Source organism: Cyprinus carpio, chromosome A8 (genome assembly GCF_018340385.1).
Source record: "Cyprinus carpio isolate SPL01 chromosome A8, ASM1834038v1, whole genome shotgun sequence".
Lineage (NCBI taxonomy): Eukaryota > Metazoa > Chordata > Actinopteri > Cypriniformes > Cyprinidae > Cyprinus > Cyprinus carpio.
In genome coordinates this window covers 5,397,705-5,409,764 of record NC_056579.1, presented here as the reverse complement: position 1 = coordinate 5,409,764, position 12,060 = coordinate 5,397,705, and the positions used below count along the sequence as shown (strand labels likewise).

General features: G+C 35.4%; 1 protein-coding gene and 1 long non-coding RNA gene across 3 annotated transcripts in view; both read right to left on the bottom strand.

Annotated features, from left to right (window-relative positions):
- Positions 1-2,184: 2,184 nt before the first annotated feature.
- LOC122145902 lies at positions 2,185-4,445 on the bottom strand. The gene is made up of 3 exons (XR_006160625.1): positions 4,352-4,445; positions 4,039-4,193; positions 2,185-2,707 (listed from the first exon to the last, which is right to left on the bottom strand). It is a non-coding gene; the product is annotated as an uncharacterized LOC122145902 (long non-coding RNA).
- A 5,091-nt stretch (positions 4,446-9,536) lies between these two features.
- LOC109094886 (GRIP1-associated protein 1) overlaps positions 9,537-12,060 on the bottom strand; it is a 46,088-nt gene continuing 43,564 nt past the window's right edge. For both annotated transcript variants that reach the window (XM_019108573.2, XM_042761751.1), the window contains one exon: positions 9,537-11,559. In XM_019108573.2, coding sequence (XP_018964118.2) covers positions 11,479-11,559 — 81 coding nt within the window. In that variant the 3' untranslated portion in view covers positions 9,537-11,478. The remainder of the gene's footprint in view (positions 11,560-12,060) is intronic.

Below are 12,060 nucleotides of genomic sequence, written 5' to 3'. Positions count from 1 at the left end.
ACTTCATATTCTTAATCTTATCATTAGGAAAAGTAATTTAACGAGTCCACAAGAGATCTTTTGAACACAAGGGAAAACAGATGTGTTATTCCTATCACAATTCAACATAAAAAAGGGGGAAAAAAAACAGCAAACATAATGATCATTTGCTTGAGGGAGACTAATTTATAAATGATGTTGTTAATATTCAATAGAGCACAAAAACTGTACTTATAATTTCCATAAATAGAGTGTAAAACAGTGCCTGAAACTCTTAGAAAAATATATATTTTTAACAATGGGTTGATAAAAGGAAGTGCTTCAACTTCAGAAAATGTTGATAATCAACTCTGGGAGGAACAATAAAATTTTGCATGAGTGGTTTTATTTTCTATTCATATTATATGAGGTTTGCAACACTGTTAGCAAAAATTGTCTAAATCAGTGTTATTTTAGCAACCGAGAATAATTTTAATTTTTATGTTTTCTGTTTTTCATTTTAATTTTAGCTAAAGTTTTAGTTATTTTGTTGTGTGTTTAATTTGTAGTCTTTTACATATTTTATTTTATTTTATTTTATTTCAGTTATTTTAGTGTCAAGTTAAATGGAATTAAAATATAAAATGTTGCTTTGGCAACTATCGGAAAAAAAGTTATTTTTTTATTTCAGTCAACATTTATTTAATTTCATGTAATGAAAATTGTATTTCTAATTGTATTTTAGTTAACTATAATAAACCTGTATTTTTAGGTTTTGCACCAAATATATATACATATGTGCTTTTTGTCTTTTGTGTGTGTGATATGGACCTTTGAGTCTGAAAAAAAGTGAACTAAATTAAAAAATATATATTTATGAATTAAAACTACTGTATGATTAATTGAACAGCAATTCAACAGATTATTATAGGATGATTTTAAAGATGTATTTGATTTGTTTCAAACTAGCTAATTTTCATGCTAGATCAATTTTATGCTAGATAATAGTTTATAATATATCTAATAGTTATCACATCTGAAAAAAAAAAAAAAAAAAAAACATTGGATTTGCTCCTATAATGCTTAAAAAAAAAAAAAAAAAATGCTGGGGCAGTGAAGTGTGCATACCCGTGAGAAGTGTCCTGCATTTTTTGGTGCAGTCCCAGCCAACTGCTCCTTACAACACATCTGGGATCTGCAGTGTTTCACAATATTTACGTAACCCGTTTAACTACCCCGTTTGGTGCTCACATTCAATATTTCATAAGCTTCACTTCGAGTTAATCTTTGATGGTCTGTCCTACTTCAGTCTGAGCAATTTTTTTTTGCTGTGTATCTGTTAAGGATATCAACCTGAGTCCCAATCCAGGGTCATATCATCTGGGTTTTAAATACATCTGAGCGATACGTGCACCTAGAACCTTTCCTAGAGGATAGAAGCAATGAGATCTATTTGCTTTCTAACTGTGGAAATGCGCAGGCAAAATATTTTGAGAACATTGGAATACAGTACAACTCTTTCTGGATAGATTGAATGCTCTGATCAATATCCTCAAATGCAAATATGGAAACAAAAACTTGCAAGCATAGCAAGACAATTTGTTATTTGTTATCCTTTGTTATTTTCCATTTTGATGCTCAAAACAGCTTAACCTTGGGTTTATGTTATGTTTATGTCTTTATTAACTCTAGGTTATGTTCATTTTTTTTTACCCTAGATCGAAAAAGTCACAAAATTTCAAGAAGAAATAAATATTTAAACAATGTTTCAAGCAGTGTTGGGGAAAGTTACTATTGAAAGTAAAGCATTACACTGTCACACTGTTAAAAAAAAACTGTCAAATTTACGGTAAAATACCGGCAGCTGTGGTTGCCAGGAATATACCGTGAAAAAAATGTGGAATCTGTAAAAGACAATACGGTATACTGGTTTTGTAACCCTAAATTTTACAGTAGACAACGTATTTTTTTTTACGAAAATCATGGTAGAAAAAAACAAATATAGTTGTCAATTATACAGTAATTTTATGTAAAAAATGCAACTTTCCATAGCTTTTTACGGATATTTGCAGTAAAAAAAAGTTATAAATATAATAATATATACAGTAATTTGTTGTTAATTTAACAGTAATAGGATAGACCCTATTATGGTAAATAACTGTGTAAAAAATAACAGAAATATGTTAAACCTTATTAAAACCTTTGACAGTAAAAAACACAGTGAAATTGTATAACAAATTACAGCATTTTATTTTGACCAGATACATTTTACGGTAAATTCCTGGCAACCACAGCTGCCGGTATTTTACTGCTAAAAATACAGTACAATATGAGGAACATAAATAGTTTACCGTACATTTTACATTTGCAACCGCTAAATATAGAAAAATCTAAAGATGCTCATATATAACCAACGTAGTGAATATTACTGATAAACAATGAGAAAATTTGACATACCATTTGAAAACAGACTAAACATATCATTTTCTCTATTCCTACCAAACAGCATAGATCTTGAGAATACAGCATGTTTCCATATATATGGCTGGTAATCCATGGAGAAATTAATAAACATGAAACAAAAAAATGACCTGCCCCTGACCGATCAACAGTAATGAGTCACTGGGTCCTGCCTTGGTGAAGGAAAGCACTCAGTGGAGTTTCTAATGCGCATGGTGTCGAAGATACAAGCTCTGCAGGAGTACTTCAATGTCCATCAGGAGTTCACTTTGGACTGGCAGGATCCCCTCTGCAGCAAAAAAAAAATTGACAGTTTCAAAAGTTTGATCAGTGCTTGAGCAAAATGCACAGAAATGAACAAAACGTGCTGTCAAAAAACAGATCTAATGATAAATGATTTCTTAGGTGTAAAGTATGCAGTTCTTAAAGGATTAGTTCACTTTTAAAAAAACTTTTGCCGATAATTTACTCACCCCCATGTCATCCAAGATGTCCATGTCTTTCTTTTTCTTCAGTCGAAAACAAATTAAGGTTTTTGATGAAAACATTCCAGCACCTTAACCTACACCATCCCACCCAATGGAACCCAAACGCTCTAAGGTCCAAATGACAGTTTCAGTGCAGCTTCAAAGGGCTTTAAACGATACCAGACGATGAATAAGGGTCTTATCTAGCGAAACGATCGCACACTTCAAAAATAAATAAAAAGTTTAAGTTTTATAAGCACAAATGCTCGCCTTGCTCTGTTCTGTGATGCGTGTTAGTGACGTCACGTAATACGCAATTACGTTGAAAAGGTCAAGTTGACGTGTTTACAAATGTGCGGAAGGAGGACCATATACACCACATATTCAAATGTATTTGTGTCAGTTTATCGTTTAAAATGCCCATTTCGTGTGTGTATCCTGGGTGCTTTAATATTAAAAAGCCTAAAAGAAAATGTTCTTCAGGACAGAAATTTTTCAAGCGTGACCTTTTAAACGTAATTGCGTATTACGTGACATCACGAACGTGCATCACAGAACAGACCAAGGCGAGCATTTGTGCTTATAAAACTTAAACTTTTTTATTTATTTTTGAAGTGAGCGATCGTTTCGCTAGATAAGACCCTTATTCATCGTCTGGTATCGTTTAAAGCCCTTTGAAGCTGCACTGAAACTGTCATTTGGACCTTGAACCGTTTTGGGTCCCATTGGAGACCATAATATAGGGAAAAATCCTGGAATGTTTTCATCAAAAACCTTAATTTCTTTTCGACTGAAGAAAGAAAGACATGGACATCTTGGATAACATGGGGGTGAGTAAATTATCAGCAAAAGTTTTTTTTAAAGTTAACTAATCCTTTAAATCTACTTATGTACATTGACAACGCAGCCCTAATCACAATCATAATTTGTTGGAAAACATTGTATTTAAGTTTCCTATTGATTTATCATAGAACTTGAAGTTAATGACTGAATGCATGGTGATGAGACCTATCATTCAATCTACATTTTATAGCATCAGTTTCCTTCATCGTATGAAACTGCTCACCTGGACATGAACCTGAGCTCGGCTGATTAAGATTAGTGTCTCCTGTCCATCTTTCTTTTGCAAAACTTGAATAATACCACTGCTTACCTCTTATTGAATCTTTGGGTGCAGACTTAATTGAAGAGCCTCGTATAAACACGATGTGATGTTTAGGGAAACCAAAGAATACAGGCGCCATCATTTCTGCCAGAAGACTCACAGGGGGGCAACGAAGCTTTCATTGTGGACTGGCTAGATCCCTTCTGCATTCAGAAAGGGCATACACCATAAATAATAATAACTGACAAAAATAATGAGACAAGAAATTAAAGTAACAAGAAAATAAGTGCAAAACAAGTTTCCCTGTATTGCAGTGTAGCTGAATGTTTTTCAACAAATTGATTTACGGTAAAACACATACCAAATATTTCCAGCCAAGGTTTGATTCAATCTTCAGCATGCTTTTCCTGCCATTGTCTTGAAACGGTTTCACCTGTCACTCTCATTTGATGATGTTTACAAAAACAAAACAGCAATATTGTAAAGGGACAAAGGAAAATTAATTTAATGAAAAAAAAAAAAAAAAAAAAAAAAAGATTATGACCTGAAATCTCACCATTTCCTGAGAGTCACAGGTCCTTTGAGTATCCTTATGGTTTCTGCTCAAATTCAGTGTCTGAAAAGGGCAGGAACAAAACAAACCCTTTTAATCATAATAAAGACAAAATAAGATTTAGAGACAACAGAGAAATGTGTAAAATATCTTCTAGAATCTGTTTACTTTACTAACCTTGAAAGAGACCCTTAAACCTTAAACACATGCATCAGAAAACCACTGCAACAAAATCTCAGATGTCCTTCACTGACATTTTTATTGTCTTGAACATATTTTGACCTCGACACACTTGCTGCTAGTCAAATATATTGCAAATATATTCAATGAATAAATGACAAGAAATGCAGTGCATCATTTTTAAAGTATGACTTTACATAAGTAATCAAGCACATAAGCTTGTGACATCAATTTTGCAGAACCTTACAGCTACAAAATGCTATAATAACAGTTAAAGTCAAGTAATGTTTGTAACAGACAGTGCGGTTTAAATTTCAATGTTAACAGTTCAGTGCAACACTTAATTTGTTTGCTAATTAGGGCAATACAAAATTCAAATAGTTTAAACTCTAACTAAATTCACAACCTCACTCATAAAAAACGAACTCCTAAAATTATCTATAAATGCTGGGCTGGTGGGTTTTTATAACAGAGATAACTTGAAGTTGCATGAACTCACCTCACCTCGAATTAATTGTAAGTTGTCAAAATGTCTACAAATTCCGAAGATGCTGGTCCAAGCAGCTATAAATGGCGCTAATACGAGTTCAAAACTGCGTCCGTTAGCGAAGCCAACAAGTCTCCTGCAAGAAAAAAAAAGCGCGCGGCACACAGCTCAGCAGCGGCGCATTTCTTTTCAGGTGACGTCATCACACAATGTGATGTCGCTCTTTCTTTCTTTAGGAGGAGGTTTGATCAGAAGTCACGTCTTGCCTTGCTTCCCCTTTTTTTGGTGAAATGGTTCGCTCATACTGCACAATGTTGCTACCAGAAAACATTTTTTCTCTGCAATTCGAACGTAAAACGTCTGTACACAGTTTACCAGCAAACCAATCAACAGCGATCACACAAAACTAAAAATTTAAGGCGGACCCACCTAAGGTGGTCTGATAATATGGCGTGAAACATAACATAAAGTTGTTTTAAATTAATAATTAAAAAAGATTATTGAAATCAATTTTATTCACAACCATGAACTTTATTTTAAACTTCTTCTTTTGCTGTTGTTTTTTTTTTTATCAGAAGGTTAACAATGATATACTGCAGGCCTAACTTTTAATCTGTATATCAGTATCTGAATTTTAAAATAAAAAATACTATATATTTTATTGTCTTTTACTGCTGATATTTGCTTTTTTTAAATTGTATTTACTGGTTGTATTATTACGGTGGACCCTATTTTTTAACATCTTGCTTCTGTAAAAATGAATGTTTTGTTTGCTTAAAAATCTACAGATTTATACTGTGAATTCCAATGTGCACAACCCCAAAAGATGTAGTTTTTACTCAAATAATACCGTAAAATCTAAGGTTTTCAGACATTTTCAACATTACAATATTTAATTGTAAAATGTATGCATATTTATTTGTTTTCACAGAAAAATATTTATAATTTCAACATTTTATTACAGTAAAAAACAAAGTTTTATCCAGTCTCACAATTAACGGTTATTCAATCTATTTAATACAGTAAAAGGAAGTTTTTGGTTTTACGTTCCATTACCGTTGGAATTTGACGGTGTTTTGCTGTATATTTTACTGACTTTTTTTACAGTGCACATTACTCCTAAAAAGTAACTAATTACAAAAACCAAAAACTTATAATTTAAATTAATGCATTACTTTACTAGTTACTTGAAAAAAGTAATCTGATTACATAACCTCGCATTACCTGTAATGTGTTACCCCCGACACTGCTTTCAAGTTGTTAAAAATCAAACTGACCCTCAGTAGGAGGAGTGATTAGGAAGAGAGAAGAAGCATTTCATTGACTGTTGGAAAACCACTTACCAGAAGCATCATGGGAGCATCAGAATTGGGTGTTTTTTCCAACACCCTTGGAAGTAATTCTCCAAACTTTTCCATCTTGACAGTCCCTGAGTTCAATTTCTACAACTCTGATGTCAATACATGGGTTCACGGCTAAAATACTGCAGGAAAAGACACAAAAGCAGACTGCAGTTACAACAGTGATTTCGATCTTTCTAAGGCTTCGAATTTACAGCTGCCTGACCCTCCATAGTTACAAACAACAAACTCCAACTAAACTCCAACTAAAGCAACTCCAATCAGTGCAGAATATCCCTAGTCACCTGTAATGATAAACCAGTCAAATGTAGACCTACACAAGTTGGAGCTCACAGGAGAGCTTTAACCATGACGTAGTGTTATATACTGAGGTGTAGGTGTGTTGATTACAAATCAATGCTTTAATCATTTCACTTAAGACGCTGAAGAGCCCCTTGGACACATTAAATCTGCAACTAATGATGAGCAACCACTGAAATGATTAAGTCCTATATTTTTATGTCCCAAATAATTCCTTTCTTTATTAGGTATTGATTTAAAATCAATCTGTCCACTAATGCCCTGTTAAGAACACAAGTGTTAAACATAAACATGAGTTTCCATGACCTGGAATAATTCCATCGCATTTTGTGCTATTAAATTTAATTAAACACTTCACAATTGACTTTGGCAGAGGAAGAGCTGTATCATATTTGCATTAATTTCGTAAAGGATAATCCAATGATAGCTGTACATTCAATTATTTTAACACGCTACATGGAAGCAAATACCACCCAGCCTGGCCAGATAGAAAATTACTCAGATTCACTGAAGCTTCCGCGTAAACTTTATATTTTGCATTTAGATATAATGCATTACAAAAGTATTCTTAATGCATTAATTATGCCTTGTAATTAACCTTATTATGCATTGTATGATCTCATAAATAACTGTATAAATAAGTGTGGCTCAAATGTTGCAGTCAAATTTTGACGAAAGAGATGAGTTTTCAGCTGTTGCTTGAAAACTGTCAGGGATTCAGCATTCCGGATGGGGTGGGAAGATCAGTCCAGCAGCCAGGAATGGTGAACGAAAATGTTCGGAAAAGTGATTTTGTGCCTCACTGTGATGGTACCACGAGGCGCGACACTTGTAGATCTTGATTTCTGGAGGGGATGTAGATTTGTAAGAATGTGTGGAAGTAGGAGGGTGCTGATCCTGTGGCTGTTCTATATGTAAGCATCAATGTCTTGAACTTGATTTGAGCCACAGCTGGTAGCCGGTGCAGGGAGATAAAGAGAGGTGTAACATGGGCTCTTTTAGGCTCATAGAAGATGAGTTGTCCTGCTGCATACTGAATCGTTTGTAGAGGTTTGATCAAACATGATGGAAGTTCAGCCAAAAGAGCATTGCAGTAGTCCAGCCTAGAAATGACAAGGGCCTGGACAAGAAGTTGTGGCACATGCTCCGTTAAGGAAGGGGCTGACCTTTCTGATGTTGTGCAATGCAAAATCCAAGATTGAGCCGTTTATGCAATGTGGTCTTTGAAAGTCAGCTGGCCATCACAGATTACACCAAAATTTCTGACTAAACATGATGGGGTAATTGTTGATGAATCTAGCTGGATGGTAAAATCATGCTGTAGAGTCGGAGTGGCAGGGAAGACGAGAAGCTCAGTCTTTGCCAGGTTGAGCTGTAGGTGGCATTATTTTATCCATGCTGAGATATCCGCCATGCAGCTACTGTTGGATCATCTGGTTGAAATGAAAAATAGAGCTGTGTGTCATCAGCATAGCAATGGTAGGAGAAACCATGTGCCTGTATGATGGGTCACAGTGTTGTAGTGTATATGGAGAACAGGAGGGGTCCAAGAACTGATCCCTGAGGAACCCCAGTGACCAGCTGATATGCTTTGGACCTTAAAACCTTTCAAGTCTTCTTGGATTGTCTATTTAATGAGGGCCTTTGGTCATTATAAGGATGAAACTCAATGCAAAGCAGTGGAGCTCCTTAGCTTTTAGTATTGATTAGAGATCACACTTACTGAACAGTGACGAAGACAAAGATGACAATAGTATTTAAATAGCTCAAATTAAACACTGCTCAGTGATTCATGTCATTTGTTTACACGGTTCTTACAGGCATTATTGAGTGCGGTAAACACCTTTTGTGCTCAGAGGACAGATTAACAAATCTATTAGACAAACACTCAGTGAAAAATAGACGCTTGTGTGTTTAGCCCACAGACCTGGGAAGGAACTAGCATTTATCGTTCCAAACCTGTATGACTTTCTTTCGTGGAAAAATAAAATAAAATGTCCATACAAGTCAATGTGATCCAAAGTTGTTTTTGGATTCTGTTGACTGTCATTGAATAAAAGCATTGTTATATAAATCTTTGTCTGTGTTCCACAGAAGAAAATAAGTCATACTGGTTTGGAACAACATGACAGTGAGCAAACAATAACAGAATTTTCTTCATTTTTTTTTTTTTTTGTGTGAATTCTGCTTTTTAAAAATAAAGGTTCTTCAGTGGCAGTGCCTTCAGTGCCTTTTAACATCCAATGAACCTTTTGATTGCACAAAAGGTTCTTTATAATGAAATAAAGGTTCTTTACATTAATGTTCTTGACACAAAGAAAACAATGGTTCTTTTAAGAATTAGTCACTCAAATGATCTTCTATGGCATCACTGTAAAAACCCTTTTGGAACCTTTACTTTTTAGAGTGTATAAGTAAAATATAAGGCACTTCTCTTAAACAAAACCACTACATTTCAAGAAAGAAAAACCTTTGCGATGTACGATTTGTGGTTCCACTAGCTCAGTTGGTACAGCATGTCATAGTAACGCCAAGGTAGTTTTGTTTTGATTCTCAGGGCACACCTGTGCTGAAAAAAAATAGTAGTATACAATAAAAAGCATCTGTCAAATACATAAAATGTACATTGTAAACAAAGTATAGAAAATACGACACTCAGACATTGTTTTTCCAGCCATTCTTTATTATCACTGCAAGTTATGGGTGTCTGAAAATGACAATGAAATGCACATAAATAATATTAGCCATACAGATGTAGTGGGAGACAGGACATTAATAACAGAGTCTGCTTACATGTAGTTAGTGATGATTAAAATATGATCTTAATTAAAGAAGAGCTGGCTTGGCAAAAAAAAAGATAACTGCGCTTCAAAGGCAAACATCCTTCATTCTTTTGAGTGCAATTGTCCAAGTGAATCTTAATATGTCAGTTTCCTCAATGGTGGAAATGAAAGAATATTGTTATACAACTTCTGTACAGTATAAACGAAAGGAATAAGGAAAAGCATTAGTCAAGCTTTCCTAAAGAAGCCAGAAACAGGGATTTGACTGGTAAACACCATGCACGAATGTCACGCTCATGTGCCAAGAACATGGTAACAAACCAGTGTCGTATTAAAGCTTAAAGATTTGAAATAGAATGCTAATCGTTCACAACTCACAAAATCATAAAACAACTTTGCCAAAGTGATTATACATATGTTTCTCTAATTTAATACAGAACCGTTGACAAATAAGGTGGACACTGAATCCATTATCTCATGTGACTAAAATGTTCAATCTTCTATGTTCTGTTGTGCAATCAGAAGGATCTAAACAAATAATTGGTCAATATTCATTGCATCTAAAATGATCAATGGAGCATATGCCATATTTAAATCGACGTGAATGTAAATTTGGCCGATATATCGCCAACTCAGTTGCGTTAAATGAAATATGGTGTCTTCTCTGACTAAGAGCTGTAGTTTGTTGGTAAATGACTGGAAAAATCAAGACAGAATGGATGGTGCTTGACATCAGTGCAAGCAATTACACAGAAAAAACATGAAGAGAGTCTGAGGACCAACAGCAAAATATCAGTCACATGACCCCACGATTAAATTAACTTTGCATTCTCCAAATAAAATATTTCTGTATGCATCAGAATTTAAAATGTTCACAAAAGCTGAATGCATAAAAGCGGAATCATGTTGCAACATTCAAAGAAAATGACAGGACATCAACGCGCACAAAACAAACTGGTGTTAGACACTAAAACAGGCGGCTAGCTTCTCATGGGAGTTAAGTGTGCCCTGTGAAAAATTGGTCCGTTCCCCAACAGCGCCGTCAGTTCTGAGACAGACAGAGAGGTGTCAAATTGAGTCGTTAAGATGCGGAGAGATTGCTGCTTAACGAGGGGAGTCCAGGGAGCCGCTTTCCTTCACGGGAACATTTTGAGAGCCCCACAAAAATGCTTGGATAATTATCGCAGCAATTAAATGCATGTTCTCCCTCTCTCGCTGGAAAACTTCCTGAATTTTTTTTATATAATGAACTGCAGAACTTGAGATTTTAGCCATTTTCTTTCAGATACGAGCAGCATACTGTAAAGATGTAGACATGATTTTTGGGTTTTCTGGCACGAACAAATACACCCCATTCTACGCCTCACAGACACGCATTCACACACACAATAAGTGTCTTTAGCGGATCAAATATACAAAACAGGCAATACAACAGTGATAGCAGTTTGAGGACGCCAACGTTAGACATACGACTTCCTGAACAGGGGAATTAGTGGTAGGTAGAACGGTCCTGTTTTGACCACCGAGGCCAAGCCATCGTCCTGTGCACTCAGTTCACGGATCTCAAGCAGCCAGGGTTCGCTCAACCGACCCTTTTCTAACTGTACTTTCCCATCACAGACAAAAAAACATATAAAGTGTTACATTACATTCAGTAGTATGTAAATGCAGATGAACTCAATCTGTTTTGTCCATCTGTGCTCCTGGTACATCTGGAGATTGCTGGAGGTCTTTGTACGAGATGAATGTAGTTTCCTCCTGGTAGCCGTGAAGAGAGGAGAGAAAGAGAAGGGTACTGAATCATCAGGTGGACGGTGTCCAGTTTTATCCCGTGGCTTTGGAGTTTACTGCAGGGGTGGCGTCTTTACTCAAACGCACGATCTCCTGAGACAAAACTTCCAGATCCTGCAAGACAAACCAAGAATTTAAATATGATTCTTATGAAGTTCACAGTTTTACTGTTGAAAATGTGGGGCAGATGCATACTGTAAATGTTTATTTACAGTTCCGCCCTCCTGCTAAACTTTGTGGATTTTAAAAAGAAGAAAGGTACAAAGGACCCATTAGGCAGTCAGGCCCGAGTTCAGCTGCAATCTCACATGGTATTATACTCTCATTCACTCATAAACAAACACACACTCACACACACAACAGCAGAGGCAGCGTTGCATGCACCGTGTACTCAACTCTAAAGCAAAAAAGCCATCAAATATTAAGTGGGCTGTTTGTTTCTGGGCTGGCGGCCCCAACTGCTAGTTAATATTCATGAGGTAGTTGCTCGCTGGATTAGAGAGAGAGACGTCGAGAGAAATTCACCCCAAAATGTGCAGAAATATAACAACAAATATTATTAAATATATATAAATTAGTGCTTAAACTGCAATTCATCGACTGGCCACAAGAGGC